The sequence below is a fragment of the Acanthopagrus latus genome, chromosome 23, assembly GCF_904848185.1.
Source record: "Acanthopagrus latus isolate v.2019 chromosome 23, fAcaLat1.1, whole genome shotgun sequence".
In the NCBI taxonomy this organism is placed as follows: Eukaryota; Metazoa; Chordata; class Actinopteri; order Spariformes; family Sparidae; genus Acanthopagrus; species Acanthopagrus latus.
The window spans coordinates 24,735,784-24,760,745 of NC_051061.1; the positions used below are offsets into that span (position 1 = coordinate 24,735,784).

Below are 24,962 nucleotides of genomic sequence, written 5' to 3' on the forward strand. Positions count from 1 at the left end.
CCAGTTCTCTCAGACAGTAACAGATTACTGATAAACTTCCAGCTACATGTTACTGTGATACTCAGATTACTTTCTGATGGATGTGCACGTCAGATCCTGTTTTATTTCACGAGCTTCAGTAACTGAATGTGAGGCTTCGCTCGCTGCTGCCGCTGCACCAGCGTGAGGGAACGTACGTACGTAACGTAGGTTTGTTACACACGTACGTTATGACAGATGACAAACTCTGTTAATATTTCACAGAATGTTCTCGTCTGCTAACAGATGCAGTCTAATGTCTGTTTGTGTGTCTGTTTGTGTGTCGCAGCACTCAACGCTGTCACGTAAGTTTGTGGAGGTGATGACTGAGTACAACACCACGCAGTCCAAGTACCGCGACCGCTGCAAGGACCGCATCCAGAGACAGCTGGAGATCAGTGAGTGCACAACACACACACACACACACACACACACTGCAGCAGAACCGATACCATAGTGTTGTGTTAGTGTGTCGTTGTGTTTGTTTGGCTTCAGAAAGTTACAATAAATTCTTCACTTCAGTTTGGAACATGATGCAGATCCACTTCCAGCCCAACAGCACGTCGGCGCTGACGGTTCTAAGACTCCACGTTCTTGTTTTGTTTCCTGTGTGTCACATGAGGCATCATGGATCTGAGGTTCTGCCTGGTTCTGCCTGGTTCTGCCTCAGGTGTTCTCAGCTCTGAACCTTCTCTGTGTTCTGTCTCCAGCTGGGAGAACCACCACTAATGAAGAACTAGAGGACATGTTGGAGAGCGGCAAGCTGGCCGTCTTCACCGATGATGTAAGTCCCTCTGACCCGAGCCGCTCTGCATCCATGACTCTCTGACTCCCTGACGGTTCTGACAGTTCTGACTCCTGACGGTTCTGACTGTTCTGACTCCTGATGGTTCTGACTGTTCTGACTCCTGACGGTTCTGACTCCTGACTGTTCTGACTCCTGATGGCTCTGACTGTTCTGACTCCTGACGGTTCTGACTGTTCTGACTCCTGATGGTTCTGACTGTTCTGACTCCTGACGGTTCTGACTCCTGACTGTTCTGACTCCTGACGGTTCTGACTCCTGACGGTTCTGACTGTTCTGACTCCCTGACGGTTCTGACTCCTGATGGTTCTGACGGTTCTGACTCCCTGGTCACCTGATGGCAGGCAGGATGATGGGGGAGCTCTTATTTTGATGGGGTGTCCTCATGTTACCATTAGTACTTTCAAATTAAAAGCTCACACATATGCAGACGCCAAGCTTCCGTCACATGACCCGATGTTGTGGTCAGCGGTCCAACGGCTGTCACTGAGCTCCTCTGGTTGAAGCCACACCCACCTATGATGTCACAGTGCACTAACAGTACTTCAGCCAGTGGAGCTCAGCTGGCGTCAGGCTCGGTTCTAACAGGTGAGTGAGCCGAACGCTTTGGTCACATGACACCAACAGAAAACAGAAGCAACAGGAAGTCTGATGTCACGACCACATTTAACACCAACAGAACCAGAAACAGAACCAGAAACTGATTTGCACGTTAGTACTGAAGCCGACGGCTGCAGACATTTTGTTTAGACGCCTGTCAAGACACGTAAATATATTTTTAATTGTGAATGAAGATTCTTAATTTTTTTTTTTTAATTAGAAGCTGTAACATCACGTCTCTGTCGCCTCCTGCAGATCAAAATGGACTCTCAGATGACCAAGCAGGCTCTGAACGAGATCGAGACCCGACACACCGAGATCATCAAGCTGGAAAACAGCATCCGCGAGCTGCACGACATGTTCGTGGACATGGCCATGCTGGTGGAGAGCCAGGTGGGTGCCGTGACGCCGCTGCAGGTGTGTGTCAACTGTTTGATGTCACCTGCTCACCTGTGTGTGTGTGTCCTCAGGGAGAGATGATTGACAGAATTGAGTACAACGTGGAGCACTCCGTCGACTACGTGGAGCGAGCCGTGTCCGACACCAAGAAGGCCGTCAAATACCAGAGCCAGGCCCGCAAGGTACCACGACCTCAACAACCAATCACAGAGCTGCATCAGAGGCACATGACGTTTGTGATGAGGATGTCGTTTACATTATATTCTCTCGTCACACCCTGTGTGCTTCCTGTCGCCCTGCAGAAGAAGATCATGATCATCATCTGCTGCGTCATCCTGGGCGTGGTCCTGGCGTCGACCATCGGCGGCACGCTGGGCTTCTAAGACGCTCCGCCATCTGCCGCTGTGATGACCGACACCGACCGACCGTCTGACCGCCAGCAGAGAAAAGAAACACCAACGACGACAACAACACAAAAACTTGAATCACAAATGCAAGACAGATAACCAATCAGCTAGGAGAGATAACAATCCAATCACAGATAGAGGAAACACGCGGGGGTGGGTCCAAAACACAAAGACAAAAAAAACACACAATAAAAATGCCATCACATAAATAATAGCTGACAAATACAACGTATACAAAAAGAGGGTACAGATAAACCTATTTATTACAGATGTACATGTAAATGTATGAACATATGAAGCAACACATGTTAGAACATGTAAAAAATGATAATATGACATTTACTTGTTTGTTTGTTTGTTTTGCTTTTTTTTTCTTATTTTTTAACGGTTTCTTTCGTTTTCGGAGTCTCCGGACGGTGACGGTGCCGCCACTGGCCCGAGTTCTGCAGGACCAACGTTCCGCCTCCAAACTTTATTAAGTTCCTGAAATGTATTTCTTAGTCCAGATTCTGGAAGCTTCCAGAACTCTGCGCCCCAAAATGTTCCGTTCCTGAACGCAGCACGGACAGAAGGAGCGCGAGCTTCTGGAACGCCAGATCGTTGTGGAACGTCGTCCTGCAGGACGAGCGCCCGCCGGCTCTGGTAGAACCAACCTTGTCCCCGTGTTTCTGGGAGGGAGGGACCGACCTCGCTGTTGGCTCGCCACCTCTTTAGACCACCTCTCATTGGTTGCTCACTCCTGTCATTCACCTCAGTCAGCCTATTAAATTGGCCTCGACGGGCAAAGGCCGACCTGCCACCATTAAAGAGCGGGCGGGACGGAGCGTGACACGCCCGCCCGCTGAGCTGCCAGCCGATTGGTTGGTGGAGCGCCGTGTGGGGGGAGGGGGGCGTCAATACGCCGTGGCAGGTGTCCACAACAACAGCCTCCCCTTCTGTCACACCTATCTGACCAAAGAGCAGGGGGAGGGGCCTCCGGTTTTCTTGCTGAATTCGATTGGCCAGCTGCAGAAAACGTGATGTTTGACTGACAGGTGAACGGTGGGGGGGTAGGAGGAAGGTTTAAAGGAGGGTGGGAGGAGTCGGAGGGTCAATCTATGCAGTTTAGATGAGAGGAAGAAGACTCGTCCCGCCTCCTCCGCCCGAGATAGCCAATGAGGATCGGGGTTCAGCGCACTGAAAGGCTCGTCGCGGCGTCCGCCGGGCGTCGTCTCCGAGCCGTCACAACTGTTCTTCCGGAAGATTCTAAAAAATGAAGAGAACACTTTAAAAAGTAAAGAAGAAAAATGAACTAAAACAGGACAATAAATAAAACTAACAAACAAGCTCGACGACAAACGAGTCGGACAGAAGACGTAGAAGCCGAAGCTGCTGGCGTCGCCCTGGTTACCTGAGTGTCGTGGTTATATCGTTGCTTTCTGTTTCTTAATGGGGAACGTTTGTTGCTTCGTTGTTCCGTGGTGCTGCTGTTTTAGTGCGTGCGTGCGTGACGTGTCCCGTGACGTATCGGCCTGACATCATTTAGCGGTTACTGTTAGCCTGTATGGTTTGATGCATCGTTTCCTCCCTGCGTCCCTCCATCTCCTGCCTGAGTGTGTTTTGGGATCGTGATGTTTCATTCACACCATTTAAATGCCTGAGTTGCACAGGTGCTACTGAACAGGTGAGGCTTTTCCTATTGGTGGATTTCCTCTGTGGAAGGTGGAACATGTGACACACACACACATTTACATACATTTACAGAAGAGCACGTGCATGAACACCTCATACACACCCTCACCGGACAGTCCACCTCTACATACACTTCAACTTTCCCTGTGTTACGTCTCCGTGCTCGTGTTAGCCGGGTCGCTCTGCATGCTGTAGCGTTAGCTTGTGTGACGTGTAGGTCGTGTAGAAGCTGCTTGTTGGAGCTTGTACAAGTTTTCTGCTCTTTTCTATTGTCAGAGACGCTTCCTGTGTGTCGGAGCAGTGTGGAGGACGGACATGTTGGAACATCTGACCACGAGGTTCCTCATTAGCTTTTTTCTAGCATGTAAAGTATCGAGTGTTTTACAAACATGGAGCAGAACACAGAATGTAAATCTTTTTAAAATGTTCACAGTCTTTATCAGGTCGCGTTAGCAGTCGCTGTGTTTCTGCACAAAGAGTTCACTCGGCTCTCATCAACACAAATGACAGAAAGTAAAGCTAATCTGAAACAGTAGAAAATGTAACTCGTTATCACAGTAATCAGAGCACTGAGTGAACCTCGACACTGCTCCAGGCGGGTCAACGTGTGCGTCACAGTTCAGGACTTCGTATGTTGTACAAGCATGTTCTGTTTGGTTCCCGTTAACGTGGTGTGTGTGTGTTGAGAAGTCGAACGTGTGTGTTGACCCGACCCGGACACGCGGTTGCGTCCAACAGTCTTGTGACTCTGGCTTCAGATTGGTTTAAGGAGGACGGGTCGTCTGCGTTCAGGCGCTGTGATACGGAGGCTCGTCTCCTCTGTTGAGGCCGGCGCTGGACGGACCTGAGCCGTTACATCACAATCACTGTCAGGGGAACAACAACCACAAAGACTACCTTAAACTCCACGAAGTCCGTCTACACTTTACTCGATGTCGAAGCAATAAAGTCCGTTTGTTATAGTTAAGTTTCATTTGACATGTTAGCTGCTAGCTTGCTGTGTCTAGACTCTACTGACAGACTGTGGAGCTGCCGACGTGAAACTGTTCTGGATCAGAGAAGATCTGGTTCTTTAATAAAGATCCAGTTTGCAGCTCTATGGCTCTGAAAGACTCTGACGAGAAGCTAACGTGACGTTAGCAAACAATCAAAGCCGTCACGGTGGCTGCTGGTCACAGATACTCGCAGACACGATGACGTAGTTGTTGCTTTGTTGAACTTGTGTGTTTTCTTGGGAGTCATAGTTGTTAGCGCTGTTAGTCGTAGATGTCGTGATGCTGTGTAGTCGCTAGATTAAATAAAGGGCGAGGATTCAGAGCCTCAGGTTTGGAGAAGAGCGGAGGAGGGAGTTTTTATTTTGTTCTTTGACTTCCCAAAACCAAAACTTAACTTCTGTGTTCACCAAAGCTTAGCAAACACCCCGACCTGTCCCAGCAGCAAGATCCAGTAGATGTTTGTTGAAACTGATCGTCAGTAGATTTAGGATGATTTAGCACTTTTCTCTGCTGTTGTGTTGTCACGGCTACGTTCTGTCTCTGAGTGGTTTTAGATGGTAGAACTCTGAATCTGCTACCCGATCGATGTCACGTTTGCCCGTTAATCAAATGCTTGACTACGTTTCCCAGGTGTCTTTGGACTTCTTTAGAGCTCTGCTTCATTTTGGAAATCCAGGAAACTAAATCGACTAGCCTGTTGGCTGTTTACAAAGTCAGTACATTTAACCTTCACCAATCACAGCGCCCCATTCATCAGACATTACATCACAAAGTCAGCCGCACAGTTTCAATTCAGCTCCATGTTCTCGATGGTCGATGGTTGTCAAGGTGACGTCACGGTTGTTGCAGCAGTCTTGCGATGATTCGGCGGTGAAGATAAATCAGCGATGCGAGGAAGCCGTCGTAGCACCAGCCAGCTTGTTGACACTGATGTTTCTTTACCATATCTTTGTTCGTTTTCTGTAAAGTTCCCGTTCCTGTCGGGTAGCCATGATTCCTGCGCTGCCGCCATCCTCCCGCGACAGAAAACACGGACAAACATCACCAAACCACAAACGCATTAAAGTCAGTGAGGTGAAGGTTTGTCCGGGTGTTCGGTCCTCCGTCCTCTCGTCTTCCCTCTTTGTGTTGTAGTTGTTTGGTTGTACAAAAAGACGGCGTTGAGGTCCGGGAGCCTGACCCGCCCGTCCCGTCGTGTGTAATAATAATGATAATAATAATAATAATAATAAAAAAGGCATGCAAAAGCGTTGTGGAGTTTGCATGATGGTGTTTTTTGTACCCCAACCCCGACCTGCCCCCCATGTCGTGCACTTTACTGTTCACTGGACCGATCTCTGGTTAGCACGTTAGCACGTTAGCTAACTGGACTCATTCCTTCTCGATCTGTAGTCTTTTAAAAATGAGCACATGTTGGCGCTTTCTTTGACATTTGGAGCAGGTTGATATTTACATTTTTAAACATGGTCGCCCTCAGCATCCTGCTTCCCTCCATGACATTGACCTCCACGCCTCCCGCTAGGTCGCCCGCCGCTCTTACCAGCGGATATGTGTTTGTTTGCGTTCCTGTTTTGTTGTCGTGGAGGAAACCTTCGTCCAGCGGCCCGTGTGTGTGAGCATGCCTCCCTTCCTCCTCAGTGAAACAAGTGTGGTGCATTAACGCGTGAGTGTGTGTGTTTGTGTCGGAGCAGCACGAGTTTGTTTTGATGTGCGAAGCGCCGATCGCAGGTCCACGGGTCGATCGCAGGTCCACGGGTCGATCGCAGGTCCACGGGTCGATCGCAGGTCCACGGGTCGATCGCAGGTCCACAGGTTGCAGCCGTTTGATTAATTCCACTTTGTTGTTTTTGGAAATTGTGACCGATGTGAAGAGAAAAGAGATCAGACACAGTTCTGACACCATGATCACTGTTATTATTCTATTTATTGAAATTCAAACCAAAGTGTTTTTTGCCCTCCCCTCATGTGTTCTCAAAATGTTCGCCGCTAATATCAAAGAGCACAACGCGAGTCAAGTTTACACTGAGATGTTCGTCACAAATGATTAAAGAAATCCATCCAATGCTACTGTCACTATAGAAACAAAAGCCCAGCCCCCTGCCCACCACCAGCCCTCACTGCATGTTGGTCTGTCCGCCAATCAAACCGCTACGATAGTTATCTCACGCCACAACAACGATGTCTGCCTCCACAGTCGCTCCTTTCCTTCTCACCTGTAGATGTTAGATTGTGGTCTGATTAGTGGAAATATGACACATAATCATCTGTGAAAAAGTTAGCAGACGTTCACTTCTCCTCCACTTGAGGTGTAAACGGAGACAACGGTGGTGCTTTCTTCTTCTCTTTGTTGATTAATTGCTGTTTTTCTTGTTACTTTGATGGGGGTTTTTTGTACAGCTTGTTTATGAGTCTGACTTCACACCACAGGATCAGCGCTCCTCTGCAGGGCAGGGTTAGAGTTTGGCTAGCTAGCTTAGCGCACATGGCTAACAGTCGACAGAAGCCACATCTCCTCTCCAAAGTCTGACATTACAAATGGAAATTAAAAATTACAAATTAACGGGGAATAGTCAGTCAGGTAAACTACAATGAAGCAGTGCCAGCTAACAAGGCTTTGCCTCATTGTGATCATCATGACTGACCGCACATTTAGCAATGAAACGTAAACATGTGGAGAGTGTTTGGAAAGGTTAGCTAGCTATCAAGACTGTACCTTTAAATTCTCTAAACTGAAGACCTTGTCTCCTGTAAGCTAATGCTAGTTAGCTAACATTAGCCACGTGGGATAAAGAGGTCGTTTATTCTTCACTTCATTATTCTGACTCGTTCTCATGCTAATCTTTTATGTTATTTGCACTAAACCAATCAGTATAAAAGTACATATCTGTCCCAGCGGCTAGCTTAGCATTGGACTGTAAATGATCTTATGACGAGCAGTTCCAGCTCCCACAAACCTGCAGCGAGCCTGTTCCTGTGTGCGAGGACGACTGCAGCCTTGTCAACTGAAGTCACATATACGGAAGAATATATATAAATCTTACACCAACATACTGCGTTTCTATAACTGTATGTACGTGGCTGCGTAGCCATTTCTGCTTCTGTCAGCTGTGTACAGTTTTTGTCAGAGCGGGGCGCAAAAAGCAGAAAAAAATCATCTGGAGAGAGTTTGTGTGCGACACCAAGACTCCAAAGATTGACTTACCGTTAGCTGTTAGCTGTTAGCTGTTAGCTGTTAGCTGTTAGCGTGAGTGTGGAAGTAACATGGCGTCTTGTTCTACACACAAGTGACTTATAGTTCACCATGTGGACTCAACACGCTCCAGTTGCTTCTTCAGACACGAACAGATCCGAGCAGGACCGAGACGACCCAGTCAGTCATGATTTTTTGTTCCTCCTTGTCGGACGATTAAACTCTTCTCTACGATGATTTTTGTCTTCCTGAAACCATTTTCCAAAACCAAAACCTGTTCAGTGCCCTGCTCTGGATGATGCTCACCTGAGATGTTTGTTTGTTTGTTGTGGCTCGACCTGCTCTCGTCAGCTGCGACTTGATATTGTTGTTTCTGATTTGTTTTTATGTGAAGCTCCGCCCACACGTCCTGCTGCTCTCCTATTCGTCGAGACAGTATTTCAGTTGATCAGTGTTTTTTTCCCTAGTGGGAGGGGTGGGATGAGTCAGGGGGAGGGGCCATGAAGACAGACCACGCCCACATGGTCTCTGCCATAGCAAGTAGGAAGGACACTTAAATAACATTGTTATTATCATTATTATTGTTCTTATTATTACCATAAATGACAAATAAAATGCAGTAAAACATTTGCAAAAACCCAGAAGGAGAACGAACGGCTTCACACAAAGTGATCAAACTAACAGAAACTTTAAAAAAGGAGGTGATGACGATTCTATAATAGCAATGATTTAAAGAAGTACAAAAGGAGTTATGTTATCATAAATAATAGTAGTAATATTGAATATTGAATGCTCGCAATTTTGTCAAACTGAAACTGGATTCTTTGTGTTATGTAATTATTGTAAATAACTTCAAAGAGAGAAAAAATGACTTGCATGTCTATGTATAAATCTACTGAGATATCTATTCCAGTCAAAGTTGACCAGAAGTTCGATCTCTGTCCTTTTTTGACTTTCCCCTCGAACATCGCCGGTCCTCGCCGCCACTCCTCGACTCGCCCGTGTCGTCCGTCCTCTTCTTATCCCGTCGACGTGATGAGAGACGACGGCAGAGAGAAAGAGAAACATTCTTCCAGCGTCCTCATCCGCCATGATCAGCTCAGAAGCTGCGTTCACACCAGACGCTGAATCGCCTCCACGCCAAGAAATTGTGCGTTTCCTCGCCGTCAGACACAAACCGAGGAACGCCGTCGTTGCTTTTCTTGTCTTGAGAAGTGTGTCAGCAGGTGTGAGCGCAGCCACGACCACACCTCCGTCATCACCCCAGCTCCAGAGGCTCCGCCCACTGGCTCCTCTGATGAAAGTGCTTCCCTCCATATTAGGAAAATTAACCCCGCCTCCAGGGCTTTTCAGGCCGCGCCCCCTGACCTAAAGCCCTGTAAGCAGGTTTCCAAACTCTCTCTCTCTGTCTGACTCTATGTCTCTCGCCCACAGCTAGCTAGCCAAACTACGTACCCAAATCTTGTTCTCTCCGCCTGCCTGCTTCCCCAGAGATTAGCCTGCACCCGTCAGAGGACAGACCTTCTGCTTGTTAGTAGCCAGATCCTGTTCGCTTGCGTTAGCATTAGCCTCAGGTTGCTAACAGTTTGACTGGCATAAGCAGCTCAATTTTGTTTATCGTGACAAAGATGTGTCGCAGCGCCGCGCTGCTTATATCCGTCAACACATCCCAACGTTCAGCTTCAGAAGCAAGACGTTGATTTTAAAGTCTGAACGCTCGGCAGACATCTTGTCCTCGTCTTCACGTGAGCCCACTGCTGGAAACACAGAAACATCGGCTTCCTGTTTCCTGAATACAAGTTTATCTGACGTGATCTTTGTCTCCGGATCAGGAACGCCAGCTTTAAAATGCTTTGGGAACTTGTTTCTGCGCTCGCTCGGCCCTCCTGACTTACCTCAAAGCTCCACTGCCGTCTTCCTTCTACGTGGCCATTCCATCGTTTTGTCCTTGTGTGCGTCCTGCAGCAGGTCGTAGCTTCAGTTTCTCAAAGACGTCGAAGCGCAAAAGATCAGATCGAAGCTCTCGTTTCTCTCTGAAAAGGTTTTACCGAAGTTAAACAAATGATATGAGCGTTGTCCGAGCGCAGCCTCGTGCCTTCGACAGGTTTGAGGAAAGCGGTCCCTCCAAGAGTCGCCACCGTAACTCGGCTGTCTCTCGCCTCCCACAGGCCTACCGTAACAAAGTGTGCAATATTCTGAGAAAAAAGGGCTTTCCTTCTCATGCAGAGGCGTTCAGGCCCGGCCGCGACGCTCCCGCCTCCTGCAGGAACTCCACTGACAAAACCCGCCCATTTCAGACGCCGTGAATGCCGTCCGGAGCGTCCGACCCAGAGGACGTTAAACATTAGAGAAGCTGTCTCGGGGGAAACGGCAGACGGGAGGTCAGAGAAGATATTTAGATGTAAACTCTGAGCAGAAGAGGACAGAACTTCGCTCTGCAGACGCAACTTTGACCGGAAATGCAACTTGTGTCCCGTTTTTTTTGTGTGTGTGTATGTGTGCGTAGCGTAATGTAAAAGCGATCTGTCCCCCCCCCCCCCCCGATGCCCCTCCCCTCTAAAAGAAACACCCTCCCCCTGCCTCCCCCGCCCTGTCCCCCCCTCCTCCCCCACTCTCGTACTGCTGTTGGCTGTTCTGTTTAGTTCATGTGACGTGCCAGTATTCCCCCCCGACTCTCCCCATCTGCCCCTCATCTCCCCCCCACTCCCCCCTCTCTCTCTTGCTCTCTCTCCCCTCCTCCTCCCCCCTCTCTCTCTCTCTCTTCATGGATCTTTAAGATGACAACTCTATGCAGATGCTGTCTTTTATAAGTGTGTCAAAATTTTAATTTAAAATAAAAACTTAAAAAAAAACAAACCCTGACAGACATATTGAAATGATAACAAAAAATGAATAAAGAAAAGGATTGTTCAGTGTAAACGTGTTGCCGCTGTCATCTTTATTGCTTTGTGTCTTTTTTACTCATCAAACCAGCAAATCAGCAGGAACGTAAATAAATGCATGTATTATAATGCTCCAGTAGCCCGATGCTAACAGCTCCTGTAGCCCGATGCTAACAGCTCCTTCAGCCTGGTGCTAACAGCTCCTGTAGCCCGATGCTAACAGCTCCTTCAGCCTGGTGCTAACAGATCCTGTAGCCCGCTGCTAACAGCTCCAATAGCCCGATGCTAACAGCTCGGTGCTAACAGCCTGATGCTAACAGCTCCTTCAGCCTGGTGCTAACAGCTCCTGTAGCCCAATGCTAACAGATCCTGTAGCCCGCCGCTAACAGCTCCAGTAGCCCGATGCTAACAGCTCCTGTAGCCCAATGCTAACAGCTCCAGGATGTTGATGAATTTAGCTTTAGCTCAACATAATGTTCCTGCAGGTGCAGCGGTATATGAAACCTGTGAATGTCTCTGATCCACATAATCACCTCCAGAACCTCAACATTACATCTGCATTTTACCAGGAAGTGAAGTCAGCGCCGACAGGAAGAGCAGACAGAAGTCCAACTGAGACTGAAAACCAAAGAGACGTCAGACGGTGTAGAAACAGGATTTATTTATAAAAACACAGAAGAACAGAGTCGTACAGATCATCACAGCAGCTCCACACTTCTCTTCTCTTCTCTTCTCTTCTCTTCTCTTCTCTTCTCTTCTCTTCTCTTCTCTTCTCTTCTCGTCCTGGTGGAAAAACTCAACTGAGGAAAGAAAATCAGGAGGAGAAACTTCATGTTTCAGAGGTGAATGTTCACCTTTGTTCAGCTTCAGTTCTGACGATGGTCCTGATTCTGTCAGCTGACACCAGGTGAAGTGTGACGGAGGGACTTTTTTAATGGCGGATGAATCTACATGTGTTGTATTTGTGGCATCAGGACTGTGTGTGTGTGTGTGCTTGTGTGAAAACAATAAAACACTGGTGTTCCTATGCAGTGATGCGTTCAGGCTCATCCTCCTCCAGCTGCTGGTGAGTCAGTTCGTTACAGTAGAAATCATTCTAATCTACAGTTATTTGTGTTGTTTACATATAAAAGCTGAAACAGACGTACGACAACAACACATCATCAACCCAACGTCTACTGCTACGTTCTACCGGTCGATCTACCACTGCGCCATTCTGCATCCCCGCCTGCAGCGTGCAGGCTGAACTTTGAGTCCGATGTGAAGCTGAAAGCTTTGACTTGATTACTGACTGATGAGTCTGCCGGACGCAAACGATCAGAGTATCATGTAGAATAAATCTCACGATCTGATCGACAGAAAGTCTGTACACATTTACATTTTGTTCAAATCAAAACTTAATTATGAAAATGAAAATTACCAGAACGACTCAGTTTCTCCTGATGAAAGATCTTTGTGTTGAGCTCTTCTGTGGTTAAAGTTTCCAGATGTTAATTCTGTTTAAATTTATTGTGGTTAAACTTTGATCCAGTTCTGTAAATGTGGCGGCTGTAGCTCAGAGGTCGAGCCAGCGCCTTGTTACCAGAAGGTCGCTGGTTCGATTCCCCTGGTCTGCAGGTGGCACGTGCCGTCATGTAAGAATGAATTACTGTACGAACAGTTTCATCAAAACTGTAACTTTTGTTAGTTTCTCATATTTGCAGAATCACCAGATGCTTGTTATTCACCGCTCATTACGAGTCCATGACAACGTGTCAGGTTTGTGTCTGCAGCGTCCAGGTGTGCACAGCTGCAGGTGTGAGGAGGGGACACAAAATGGCCGCCGCGATGACTGATAAACCAGCTGAAGTTTAGAAAAGTGATGAATGGCGGCATTCACGTCAGTTCTGATTCTATGTCTCAGTAGTTTGAACCTCCAGCAGGCTCCACCACAGAAGAAGAAACAGGCGTGGCTGCTGTCACACCTGGTCAGCAGGTGGCGCTGTGAGGGAAACAATCCACCAGCTGACTGTTTCTATCATGAAGAGTTTATAAGAACTATCTGTCTGATAATCATTGTTCATCATTAATATTCAGTCTCATTGAAAACCAGAATAATGACGTCATCAGATGTTTGTCAGGACACAACGATGATCAGGTGATTATATTATAATTATTAGACACTTCATTTCATAATAATTAGCCATAACTGAGTTTTTCATTGAGAAACAGTAATTAATCTCATAATCATTGTTTTTACTTTTCATTATTCTGAGATAGTATCTGATAATTATGAGAAACATGAATGTGACACACTGAATGTGTATGTGATGAATGTCATTATGAAACGTCTCATCATAAAGAAACACTGATGACGACTTCCTTCTAATTATCAGATAACAAATGAGAAATATTATACTTATTAAATATTATCTCAAACATAAAGTTCAAATATATAAATTTGATTTAAGTCACAATTAATTTTGACAGTTTTTCATAATTAATGAGCACATTCATGTTTACATTAACTCAAACATTAAAAACATTAAAAACATTTCTCACATTAACTTTTGAGATTATTAAACACAGAATAGAAAAAAACATGGTGGATTTTATTCTGGGGGGTCGGTAAAGGATCTAATGTTTGAATCAGACAGAAGTGTGCTGATTGGCTGATCGGCTCCGACAGGTGAACTGAGGCCACGCCCTCCACCTGTTGCCTGTGAAGAACCCAACCCTCCGTGATCGTCCCTGAACGCCTCACATAGAGACGACGTCCTCACCCTCCTTCAACATGTGGCTCAGTACAAAAGTTCACAGGTTTGATTCCATCGCTCTTTTTTACAGGTTCTCTCTGGCTCACCTGAAGGCATCTTCCACAGAATACACGTCCTCAGCTTCAGGTAAGCAACACGTCTGAACACAACACACAAGCATAAAGACACAAATGTCCTCGTTTCAGGTCCACGACGTCCTCCAGGTCCCATTGTCTTTCATGTTTCACAGTCTGACCCTGAACGCACCACGGAGGTCGTCACACAGATGATCCATGAAGACGATCAGAGATGTTCGTGTGACGTCAGCCTGAGAATCTCATCAGGGACAAAGCGGCAGTCTGAAGGTGTGACGCCTCATTCTAAAAGATTCAGAGACGTAATCTTACAATTATACAAATTCAGAAATATCAAGTGATCAATATATCAGATTATGTGTTTACATATTGGTTTGTGAGGGTAAACTGAAAGATCAGAAGTCACATGATCCAAAAACTCCAGAGATGCTTTTCAATCAAAGTTTTTCTGTTTGCCTACATTACTACATTACCCATCAGCCTCAGCTGCTGTTGCTATGGTGATGAAGCCAGTCAGGCGTCTCTCAGAGAATTCAGAATGTCTGAGAATGAAACAGATTTCTAAACACACCTTGAATGCATCTGATTGATGTCTGTAAGTGAAATGCATCCTGGGAGTCGTAGTTGACTCGTCATATTTTACATTTGCCACAGTGAGCTTCATTTTGAAGCAGCTGAGTTCAGGTTTCGATGGTTTTCAGGTCAAATGTTCCAGAGGAATCGTGAAGCTTCTCTCAGTGGTTCAGTTTCCTCTGAGACTTAAACCTGAACTGGACCGGACCGGACCTCTGCAGGGACGAAGGGTTTTGAGGTTCTTCAGCCTGTTTCAGGACGTTCAGCTGAAAGGTCTGGAGGGGACGGCGAGGAAGGCAGATGACGTCCCCCTTGATAGTGGCGGACCCCGCCAGTGCACCTTCATGTGGTGCCTCAGGTTGGACCGGGACGAGAAGCGCTTGTCACACTGCTGGCAGGAGAACGGTTTCTCCTTGGTGTGGATGCGGCGGTGGCAGACGAGCGCCGTGGACACCCTGAAAGACTTGCCGCAGTCAGGGCAGCGGTACCGTTTGGGCTCGGTGTGGATCCGGCGGTGGTTCTTGAGAGACATCAGGTTGGGGAACTCCTTCTGGCAGGAGCTGCAGAAGTAGGTCCCGGTCTTGTGGCTGTTCTTGTGGTTGAGCAGGGAGCTGGCGTGGCGGTACGAGCGACCACACTGACTGCAGACGAAGCTCCTGGAGCTGCCGGTCGAACTCGCCGGGCTGAGATCTGAGAGACGGACAGACAGACAGCAGGGTTTAGTTCAGATGAGCTGATTCAGACCTCGAAGATCACAGAAGACACATGAACGATAACAGCGTCTAAATACAACCTGAAGAGTCTCTGATCGATCAGGTTTGTGTCGTTCTACAACACGATCATTAATGTTGCTGCAGGATCGTCGACTGTGTGTCGATGTGTCATGTGATTCACAGACAAGACCAACAAAATACTGCGATGAGAGAAGTTCTGTTCCAGTTGTGTTGCTGCACTGATTCTCCTGCTGCTGTCGGGGAGAAAGATGCTCCGGCTTGTTTGTATTTCTTTAAACCAATCACCATCTAGAGCAGCGTAAAACCCAGGATGCACCTTTGGTTCATTAAGGTGCATAACCTAAAGTCCAGTGATAGATCAAGACCTGGTGCCTACATTACCCACAATGCAACTGAGCCACTGAGTGACATCACTGGAGGCAGATGACATGCAGCTTCCTCTGGAGCCACAGAAGACTTTATATTACTGAAATGAAAAGGCTGCTTGTTTGTTTTTTGTTCGTACCGTTAGCGAGCATGTTAGCATTAGAGTATCGTGCTAATTTTAGCGCGCAGTTGCTAGCTACATCCACTGAGCCCGACCCGACCCGTCTGAACCCAGAACATGTTCTAGTTAAACCTTCAACAACCAGACGTCTGCCAGCGTCTCAACATTCAGCAACCTGTTACCAGGTGAACCGTTAACACAAGAGCAGTTCACCTGTGACGCCTCCTCACTGTTGTGACATCTGAAGAAAATAAATCATACAAATCTTTTAGTTAAATCTGCACTGAGGAACAAACCTGCTTCTCACACCAAGACCAGAACACAGGAGCCAGCACAGTTGGAGGTCCGGTCCAGTTCTCCCAGTCTGAACACAACTGTTGATTCAATGTGTTCAGTTCTAGGAAGTAAATCTAAATCCGGCATCTGCAGCCATGAAACAGCTTTTCAGAATAAAACAAAGTCGTGTGTTTAATTAAGGAGCGCTTCAGTTTACAACCAAACAACAATAAAGTGATAAAGAGATTATCGGGTCAACTCCCGAGACGGCGCTGAGCTGCGTGACCGAAGGATTTCATCAACACTGTCTGTACTCGCCAGCGCATGATTGTTCCAAATGTCGATGTAGATCGACATAAAAGTCGCATCAAACCCACCTTGGTTGTTCACACTGACCTGGGTCTGATTCAGGACCACGTATGGAAGTGGTCTAAATCTTTTGAGTGTTCACAACTACTTCTGAAGAAGACTGACCTGGTCACCAGACCTCAAAAAAATCAGACTGTAGCCTGCAGTCTGAACAGGGTCTAGATGCTTGTTGACACAAAATGGCTGCTGGTTTGTGTCTCTGACTGCTGTTCCTGTGGATTATCACGTCTTTGTGTGTAATAACCCTTTATGGCAGATTTGTCAGACAGTAAAATTAAAAACTTGACCAGGCCTACAAAACGGAGAACAGTGATGGAGCAAGTCAGTGGAGAGTGAGGTGTTACACCTTATTAGTATGTGAGGAGATACTTCAATTCAAGCAAAACTAGAAGGATCATACTGTCACCGCTCCAGTTTTGAAAAAATAGCAAACAAAATGGAAGAACGGGGACACAAGAGAACGAGGCTGCAGTGCCAAAGGAAGCTGAAGAGCCTGAAAGCTAAATTTAAAGAAGCGAATGATTCCAACAACCGAAGCGGTCGTGGTCGCATCACCTGCCCATTTTATAACGAGCTTAGCCGTGTTGCGGGCGATGAACCCAGCTGTCAGCCGTCGGAGCAGCTGGATCGCTACGAAGACGACAGCGTGCTGCGATGATGTCATGGTTATTGTTCTTTTGCACATGCGGGTCAGTTCGAAACCGCAAACAGTTCACACTGGAATCTGATACAGGCCACATTTTAAAAGGTAATGTGAACAGCCAAACAAAAAATCACATCTGAGCAAAACATCTGAATTGAGCATTAAGACTTGCGGTGTGAACGAGGCTTTAGATTCAGGCCTTAAGGTTACAAAGATGAGTCATGATGAAGCTGAAGATGATTGGCTGCTGTGAAACAGAGAAGAACCGTCAGAATCAGATTCTCCTCATGATGTCAAGTCTTCATCCTCAGAACCAACAGAACCAACACAGACAGCAGGACGGTAAAACACGGGGTTTTATGAGTGGAGTTTGGTTTAGAAACATCAGGATAGTTCAGTGGAAACTGTCGTACAAAAGGCTTAAAATTGACCTTTTATAAAATTAACCGATTAATTATCAATGTATCTAAAACTCCATGACCAAAAAAACTAAATTAGAAATGAATATAAACGTCTAATTAATTAAAATGCTTTTATCCACCAAACATGATGTTACCAATAAATGAGGGCGTCACTTCATTTATAAAAATCATTTATTATTTATCAATCAGTCAATTTTAAATCTCTCCTTTTTACACTTCTTAATGCTGCCTCATTATGCTAATGAGGGGCGTGTCAGTAATTAAACACCTGCTCCAGCCTGCCTGAGGTAATTAAAGCCTACATACCTGAGCACATTATCTCAAACACAACAGGTGGATCACACGCGATGTGTGACGTAACCAGGATCGATAATTCTCATTGCTGCTCATTGGACAAACATTTGACCAATGAGCTCCATGAAGGGGGCGGAAGGGGCGTGGCCTCCTGCGGCCCACTGACCGCCCGTTAAACTAACACGAGCTGAGGAACCGGACGTGTTGGAACGAACCCGCCCTCTGACGTGTTGACGCAGTGACACGCTGAACGCTGATTGGTGAGTCTCGGCATGAGCCGTTAGTTGTTGTTAGCATCATGCTACATTGTTTAGCACGCGCAGCTAGTTTAGCTCGTGTGTGTGCTACGTGCTTCCTCTGAGCGTCAGGTGTGTGTACAGCGTTTTATAAGCGTGATGACGTGAGTGACGTCTGTCAGCTGTTATCAACGTGCTGAGCTGATGACGTGTTGATTAAAGCTAATCACATTGTTCACTTAATTAAGTGGTGAGCTGGTCTGCAGGGTGATTTAAAGCTTATTCTGATGAAGACCAATCAGAAACAGTAATACAGACACAGCTGTTAAAGACTTTATTCTGATTGTGGATCAATCATGTAAATAAAATGTTTGTTGGTCCAAAATTATTAGTTTAGTTCATCGCTTCTCAAAGTGGGAATTTATGCAAGACTGTATTTTGAAAGTGGCCGACGTTGAATACCTGGAGAAAAACCGAAGCTCTGTGACTGGAGTTAGTGTAATGACTCCACGAAGCGACGACCTGGCCAACGATCTCAGAGCAGCTGAGATCTGCAGCCTTTTCCATCGCGCTGGATGAAAGCACGGACATTTCTGATTTTCATCTGAACAGAGAAGTTTGAAATAAGCGAGGAGCTGCTACGCTGGGAGAGATCACAGACAGAACCAGGAGAGTCGACATGTGTGATGCTGTGTCTCGATGTGAACAACGTGAAGCTGCCGTCTGTGGTCGGTCACAACAGGCGCAGCGCCGGCAGCGGTCCGGAGAAAGACCGGTGCCGTGTCGCCGGTTCTGAGGAAAGTGGCCAACAGCGGAGGTGAGAAACTAATCAGATATCACTGCATAATGCTTGAAATCAAACGTGTCATGGACACTGTTGTGAAGACTCTTAATTTCCTGAAGTCAAAGAAGTCTGAATCTGCGCCAAGTCAAGACTTTTTGGAGCAATCAGACGCAGATTTTAGTGACGTCGTAGACTTCGCTGCCGTCAGGCGGCTGAGCAGAGGTGCCACACTGAAGCATTTTTTTAACCTGAGGAAAGAAATAAGAGAGTTCGTGGAGTCAAAAGGAGAAGATGTGACACTAAATGGCTCTGTGACCTGAATACCTGAGTCTCAGTGACCTCAGAGTGCAGCTGCAGGTCCATGGGAAGCTCATCGCCACACTATCTGACAACCTCAAAGCTTTCCAGAGAAAACTTGAACTGCTGCAGAGATGGCGCCGACAGGGAGATTAAACCACTGATGCCTCGTTTTACGTCACTTGCGTTCAGACAAGAACCATGACCTCGTAAAAATACTCAGAGAGGAATTCAACAACCGCTTGTCCGTCATTCAACCTCTTCCAGAATCCCTCCTCATGTGTCCCGGAGCAGCACATCGTGACAAGAATCTCATCCAGTTCTACAAAGGACCTGTTCCCATCCACACACCCTGCACTGCACCAGCATGCTATCAGAATGCTCTCTCCATTCAGAAGCACAACCATGTGTGAGAAGACCTTCTCCTCCATGACCATCAACAGATCCACGCTGAGATCCAGGCAGACAGATGATCTACCTGCTGTCCTTCTATCGCAACAACCGAGATGGAGCAACAGCACAGCACCACAGATCCCATGCTGATAGAAAAGATATGTTGACCTACTGACAAATATTCAGTGTGATTTAATGACACGCTTAGTGATGACAGGCAGTGATAGATATTAATGATGATGATGACTTGTTTGGTAAGCTGCTATTTTAAAAGTGTCTGCAGATCTTCCTGTGATGCTTTGGTGGCTGGAATTGGTCCTGAATAAGGTCCAAGCTGATCCGGCAGGAAGCGAGGAACACCGAGGCCGACGATTGGTTCTGTTAAGTTTTACATATATTCTGAATTGGACTGTAATATCCCAAATTTGACTGTAGAGGGCAGTAAACCCAACGATTTTGTGTGCATTACAATGTTTCTCAAGGTTTTCTCAAGTGTTGCCAGATTTTGCCTCATTTATTAATTAAAATATGTTTATTGCACATTACTGGATGCAGACCAACACATGTAAACTGTAGAGATGCAACCTGGTCATTAAAATGATTACGAATGGGATATTTTTTCTGTTTTTCCCTTTTTTTTGTTTCCTCAGTCCAATGTTGGGTTCCTAAATTGGCCCTCAGCTTTCAAACCTTGAGAATCTCTGGTTTAGCTGATCAGTGTCAATAGTTTCAGGTGCTTCAGCCAATAGAATCACTGTGTTGGTGTCAGGTGGTGTCTGTTTCATCAGCACCAACAGCTCGGCAGTTCAGTTTGTGAAGAAATAAATTAAAAAATGGACAATTTGTCTATATTAGCTAACTAGAGTTAGCGACTCTCACTTTTTATTATTATTATTTTAATTACATCAATAAAAGAAAGGGATATTTAAAACTACATGTGCAAGCAAATGTGTTTTTTTCTTCTTTTATCAATAATAATCTATAATTTCTATTTAATTTGCGTACATTTTAGTCATTTACATTAAAAACACTGTTTTTGGTAGTAAAATAAAAATCAAAGGGAAAAAATAAGAGATTTTATAGTGCTGTAATTATGTCTCAGTCTTGTGACAAAATAATAATTACTAACTGATAATAATACCTTTCCCTATCATTGCGTTACATGACGATGTGGCGTGACCCGCCACTTTAAGTGGTTGCCAGTTTGTTGGAGCTAATGTTGCTAATGCTAGCTAGCTAACATTAGGGCGGCACAGCCATTTATATGTTGTTTTTTCTCACTAACTGACGATTAACCAGAGTGACGGCGCTGATGAAACAGACGCCACGTGACACCGACAGAGTGACTCTGTTGGCTGAGCCGGCTGTCACATCAACAAAACAACCATTTTAAATCATTGATTCACAATCAGAATAATAATGTTTTAAAGAACAATTTGTCAGTAGGAGAATGTGATCAGGTTGATCTTTAAACTATTGATTACATTTAACAGCAGCTGTGGTCCCGTCTGCACACACAGGTCAGGTGACGGCGAGCAGAGAAACGACGACAGACATCAGCGATCGTCGTCTGAGCTGGTAGGAAATCAACTGAGCACCTTCAGCACATCCTGCATGACTCTGTGTGGACAGTGAGACGTTCAGTGCCGAGTGGATCCTTTACATCCTTGTGTTTTGTTAGTCGATTCTGATGGTTCTTGTTTTAGATTCATTTGTGATGCTCATGGTTGACGGAAAATAGAACTAAAGAACAGAAGATATTTAAAACTTGTGCCGTCTCAACACTGTTGGATCCAAACTTGTACTTAAAATGTTAAACTACCAAACAGACTCATAAATCAAATAAACACATTAGAATTAAAAATACAGTTACGTCATCAAAACGTTTTGTGTTCAGTTTAGACACAATGAAATCTTTGTATGTGAACATTTTCAGACTGAGTCTCAGTGCGTGTCATCACTTCCCTCCTCTCCAATCTTCAGATTAGCTCAGAGAATGTTTGCTGTCATCTCAAGCTGCTGCTGTGAGAAGGTAATAATATGCTACAATTACGTGTGTAATTATAGATTGTAAAGTCCTGTGAATATGATTATAACAGATGCTAACAGAATAAAGTCGCCACAAAACGCTCAGCTTCTTACAGTTTTGTTAGAAACCTGATGAGGATCCAGTGAAACCGACACTCTTCTTCTACTCTTTCAAAATGAAATGTGGTGAAATCTGAAGCTAGCGGCAGAATAATGAATCGTTACAACAAACAGGAATCAGACGCGAGTGACGAGCAGCAGAGGGCCACGTGGTGATGATGTCACTGATGGGAAGCTCACCTGTCGTTACACACTGCGGCCATTTTATCAGGAAACATCTGAGTGTTTGTTTGTATGAACTCAGCAGGACTCGTCTCCTCGCCCTCATGCTGATCTCACAAACAGCTGAAGAAGCTGACGACTTGTTTGAATTCATGACAGTTGAATCATCACGTTACGTTTGTTCACCTGTGCGCTGCAGGCAGGTTGCTGTTTCTGAGCTGTGAATGTTTGATGTCAGAGAAGTTGATCTAAAATATCATTTCATCCTCAGTGATATTTTACCAACTGTTTTTTTGTCATACTTGCAAACTGTTCAGTGATGTCAGACATTGTGTTTTCATTCAGTTCACTCTCAACTCCAAGCAGATGTTTGTGCCAGATGTGGAGACATTTCCTCAGAGCGCTCGAGACATCAGATGTCTCCATACAGCTGCGATCACAGTCTGCAGGAGAGAACACATCACAACCTGATCTCAGACCAGATTTACACCTTAATTAACATGAAGTCTTCACTGGAGCCGCTGAGCTCACAGTGTTAGCCTACACTGTTAGCTTAGCAACGGTGGAACTCGTGCACCCACTTCAGATACACGAGCTCGACCACATGTCCAGGCTGTACATCTGGTCTGAGATCAGTTAGTGATGTGTTCTCTGCTGCAGACTGTGATCACAGCAGACGAGCTGATGGAGACATGACTTTATATCATCAGGAGGAGGAGAGGAGGACTTTCTATCATCATCAGGAGGAGGAGAGGAGGACTTTCTATCATCAGGAGGAGGAGAGGAGGACTTTCTATCATCATCAGGAGGAGGAGAGGAGGACTTTCTATCATCAGGAGGAGGAGAGGAGGACTTTCTATCATCATCAGGAGGAGGAGAGGAGGACTTTCTATCATCAGGAGGAGGAGAGGAGGACTTTCTATCATCATCAGGAGGAGAGGAGGACTTTCTATCATCAGGAGGAGGAGAGGAGGACTTTCTATCATCAGGAGGAGGAGAGGAGGACTTTATATCATCAGGAGGAGGAGAGGAGGACTTTCTATCATCATCAGGAGGAGGAGAGGAGGACTTTCTATCATCAGGAGGAGGAGAGGAGGACTTTCTATCATCATCAGGAGGAGGAGAGGAGGACTTTCTATCATCAGGAGGAGGAGAGGAGGACTTTCTATCGTCATCAGGAGGAGAGGAGGACTTTCTATCATCAGGAGGAGGAGAGGAGGACTTTCTATCATCAGGAGGAGGAGAGGAGGACTTTCTATCATCAGGAGGAGGAGAGGAGGACTTTCTATCATCAGGAGGAGGAGAGGAGGACTTTCTATCATCAGGAGGAGGAGAGGAGGACTTTCTATCATCAGGAGGAGGAGAGGAGGACTTTCTATCATCAGGAGGAGGAGAGGAGGACTTTCTATCATCAGGAGGAGGAGGACTTTCTATCATCATCAGGAGGAGGAGAGGAGGACTTTCTATCATCAGGAGGAGGAGAGGAGGACTTTCTATCATCAGGAGGAGGAGAGGAGGACTTTCTATCATCATCAGGAGGAGGAGAGGAGGACTTTCTATCATCATCAGGAGGAGGAGAGGAGGACTTTCTATCATCAGGAGGAGGAGAGGAGGACTTTCTATCATCAGGAGGAGGAGAGGAGGACTTTCTATCATCAGGAGGAGGAGAGGAGGACTTTATATCATCATCAGGAGGAGGAGAGGAGGACTTTCTATCATCAGGAGGAGGAGAGGAGGACTTTCTATCATCATCAGGAGGAGGAGAGGAGGACTTTCTATCATCATCAGGAGGAGGAGAGGAGGAGAGGAGGACTGAGTTTGTTGCTGCATCAGACGGTGCAGGTGTTCCTAATAAAATGGCCACTGTGTGAACGACAGTTTAAACTGAGGCTGCTGGAGGAGAGCGGATTGAAAACACTGAGCTCCACTGGGTTTTTGTTTTCAGCTATTTATTTTCAGTACTCAGCAGTAAGGGTTATAGTATATGGACAAGTTTTTCTGTTAAGAAATGAATTATCAAAACATAGTTTATAAAAGTGTATAGTAAGCATTACATATATATGCATGGAAACAAAAGTTAGACTTTAAAACAAAAAAGGGGTTATAGTTGTTCCAAACCAATCTTTTTCTTCTTCTTCTTTTCTCTAAAAACTACTTGAAATGCAGGTGGGAAAGTGTCCACTCAGAAACCAAAGTCAAACATGGTGGAGGAAGAAAATGCAGAAATAAAAAATAGAGAATGTACAGTTATTATTTCTGTGTTCTAGATCAAGATCACATCGACTCCTACAGCACTTGACGGTCACTGCACGGCTTGACTTTTCTTTTTTAAAACTAGCACCAGTGCTCCTGAAAACGCTGACAAACTGTGTTTTAAACACACACAGAGGCTCCAAATAGTCATAAAACGCAATTAAATAAGGAAAAAAAAATGACACCAATAAATACAAGGTTACCATAAAAGTGTAACATAAAAAGGTTCAACTGATGAGGACTGAATGCACTCCGAAAATAAAGGAGGATCGCCGAGTCGTCCCTTTTAAAAGACAGTTTGATTTCTGTGAAACAGGAAGTGGGGTCAGTCAAACTCGGCGAGAGATAAATAGAAAGGGATGATGGGAAGGCTCGACTGAGAAAGACCGTCACAACATCACTTGGTAAAAGGCAAGAAGAACACGATCCGTCGTGTCGTTACAGTTCATTAATGTTCAGAGGAGTCTCAGTGGAGCCGAGTTTTCAGAGTCCATCTCCACAGGACAGGGGCATTGTGGGTAGAGGAGGGGGGTGTCAGGTGGGTGTTTACATCAACACAGCTCTAAACTCACACATCCTAAAGACTAGCGCCGTCCATTACAAGTGTTAATAATAATAATAATAATAATAATAATAATATAAATAAATGCATTACTACAATGATCTGTCGTTTTTTCCTTCTTATAAAAGAGGTACTGTAGAGAGTACAGTGAGAAGTACGATTACAATACAGGATCAAACGGAACAGAATCGACTCGGCTCAGGCCGATCAATATACACCTTTTCTTTACTCATCTTTTTACTTTGTGATGCGGCTTCTCTCCGTTTTTAGACACGCAGCCACGTTCAGGAACCTTTGAGACACAGACCAGGGCCGCTCGGGAAATATACATCAGACAGACTGATGACGTGTTCACACACACAGACTCAAAGAAGGCAGATGTGACGTGACCAGTGAGTTCTCTGAAAATTGAAATCTTTATGTAAATGTGCTGTTTTCTGTATTTAAACTTGTGGACACGTTCATGTTTATTTTCCTACATTGTTATTGTAATTAAAACTAACAATTTTCATCAGTTTCAAAAATCTAAGCT

General features: G+C 45.6%; 2 protein-coding genes and 1 long non-coding RNA gene across 5 annotated transcripts in view; 2 read left to right on the top strand and 1 right to left on the bottom strand.

Annotated features, from left to right (window-relative positions):
* Positions 1-11,004, top strand: part of stx1b (syntaxin 1B) — a 49,440-nt gene extending 38,436 nt beyond the window's left edge. Inside the window, exons 6-10 of the mRNA XM_037090343.1 lie at positions 308-416; positions 729-802; positions 1,679-1,816; positions 1,894-2,004; positions 2,125-11,004. Of these exons, the coding sequence (XP_036946238.1) occupies positions 308-416; positions 729-802; positions 1,679-1,816; positions 1,894-2,004; positions 2,125-2,205 (513 nt within the window). The 3' untranslated portion in view covers positions 2,206-11,004. The remainder of the gene's footprint in view (positions 1-307; positions 417-728; positions 803-1,678; positions 1,817-1,893; positions 2,005-2,124) is intronic.
* Positions 11,005-11,606: 602 nt separating this feature from the next.
* si:dkey-89b17.4 (zinc finger protein 850) overlaps positions 11,607-24,962 on the bottom strand; it is a 30,982-nt gene continuing 17,626 nt past the window's right edge. The window contains exons 5-6 of one of the 2 annotated variants that reach the window (XR_005073077.1): positions 14,271-15,060; positions 11,607-14,082 (exon numbers count right to left, since the gene is read on the bottom strand). Coding sequence is in view for 1 of the 2 variants with exons in the window: in XM_037090328.1 (XP_036946223.1) it covers positions 14,633-15,060 (428 nt within the window). In the remaining variant the exon portion in view is untranslated. Of the gene's footprint in view, positions 15,061-24,962 lie in introns of both variants that reach the window. The other variant, XM_037090328.1, reaches the window with a different exon arrangement.
* Positions 17,868-22,372, top strand: LOC119014839. 2 transcript variants are annotated; one of them, XR_005073080.1, is made up of 3 exons: positions 17,868-20,883; positions 21,289-21,337; positions 22,326-22,372. It is a non-coding gene; the product is annotated as an uncharacterized LOC119014839 (long non-coding RNA). The 2 variants fall into 2 exon arrangements; XR_005073079.1 differs by lacking the exon at positions 22,326-22,372 and having other exon boundaries at positions 21,289-21,438.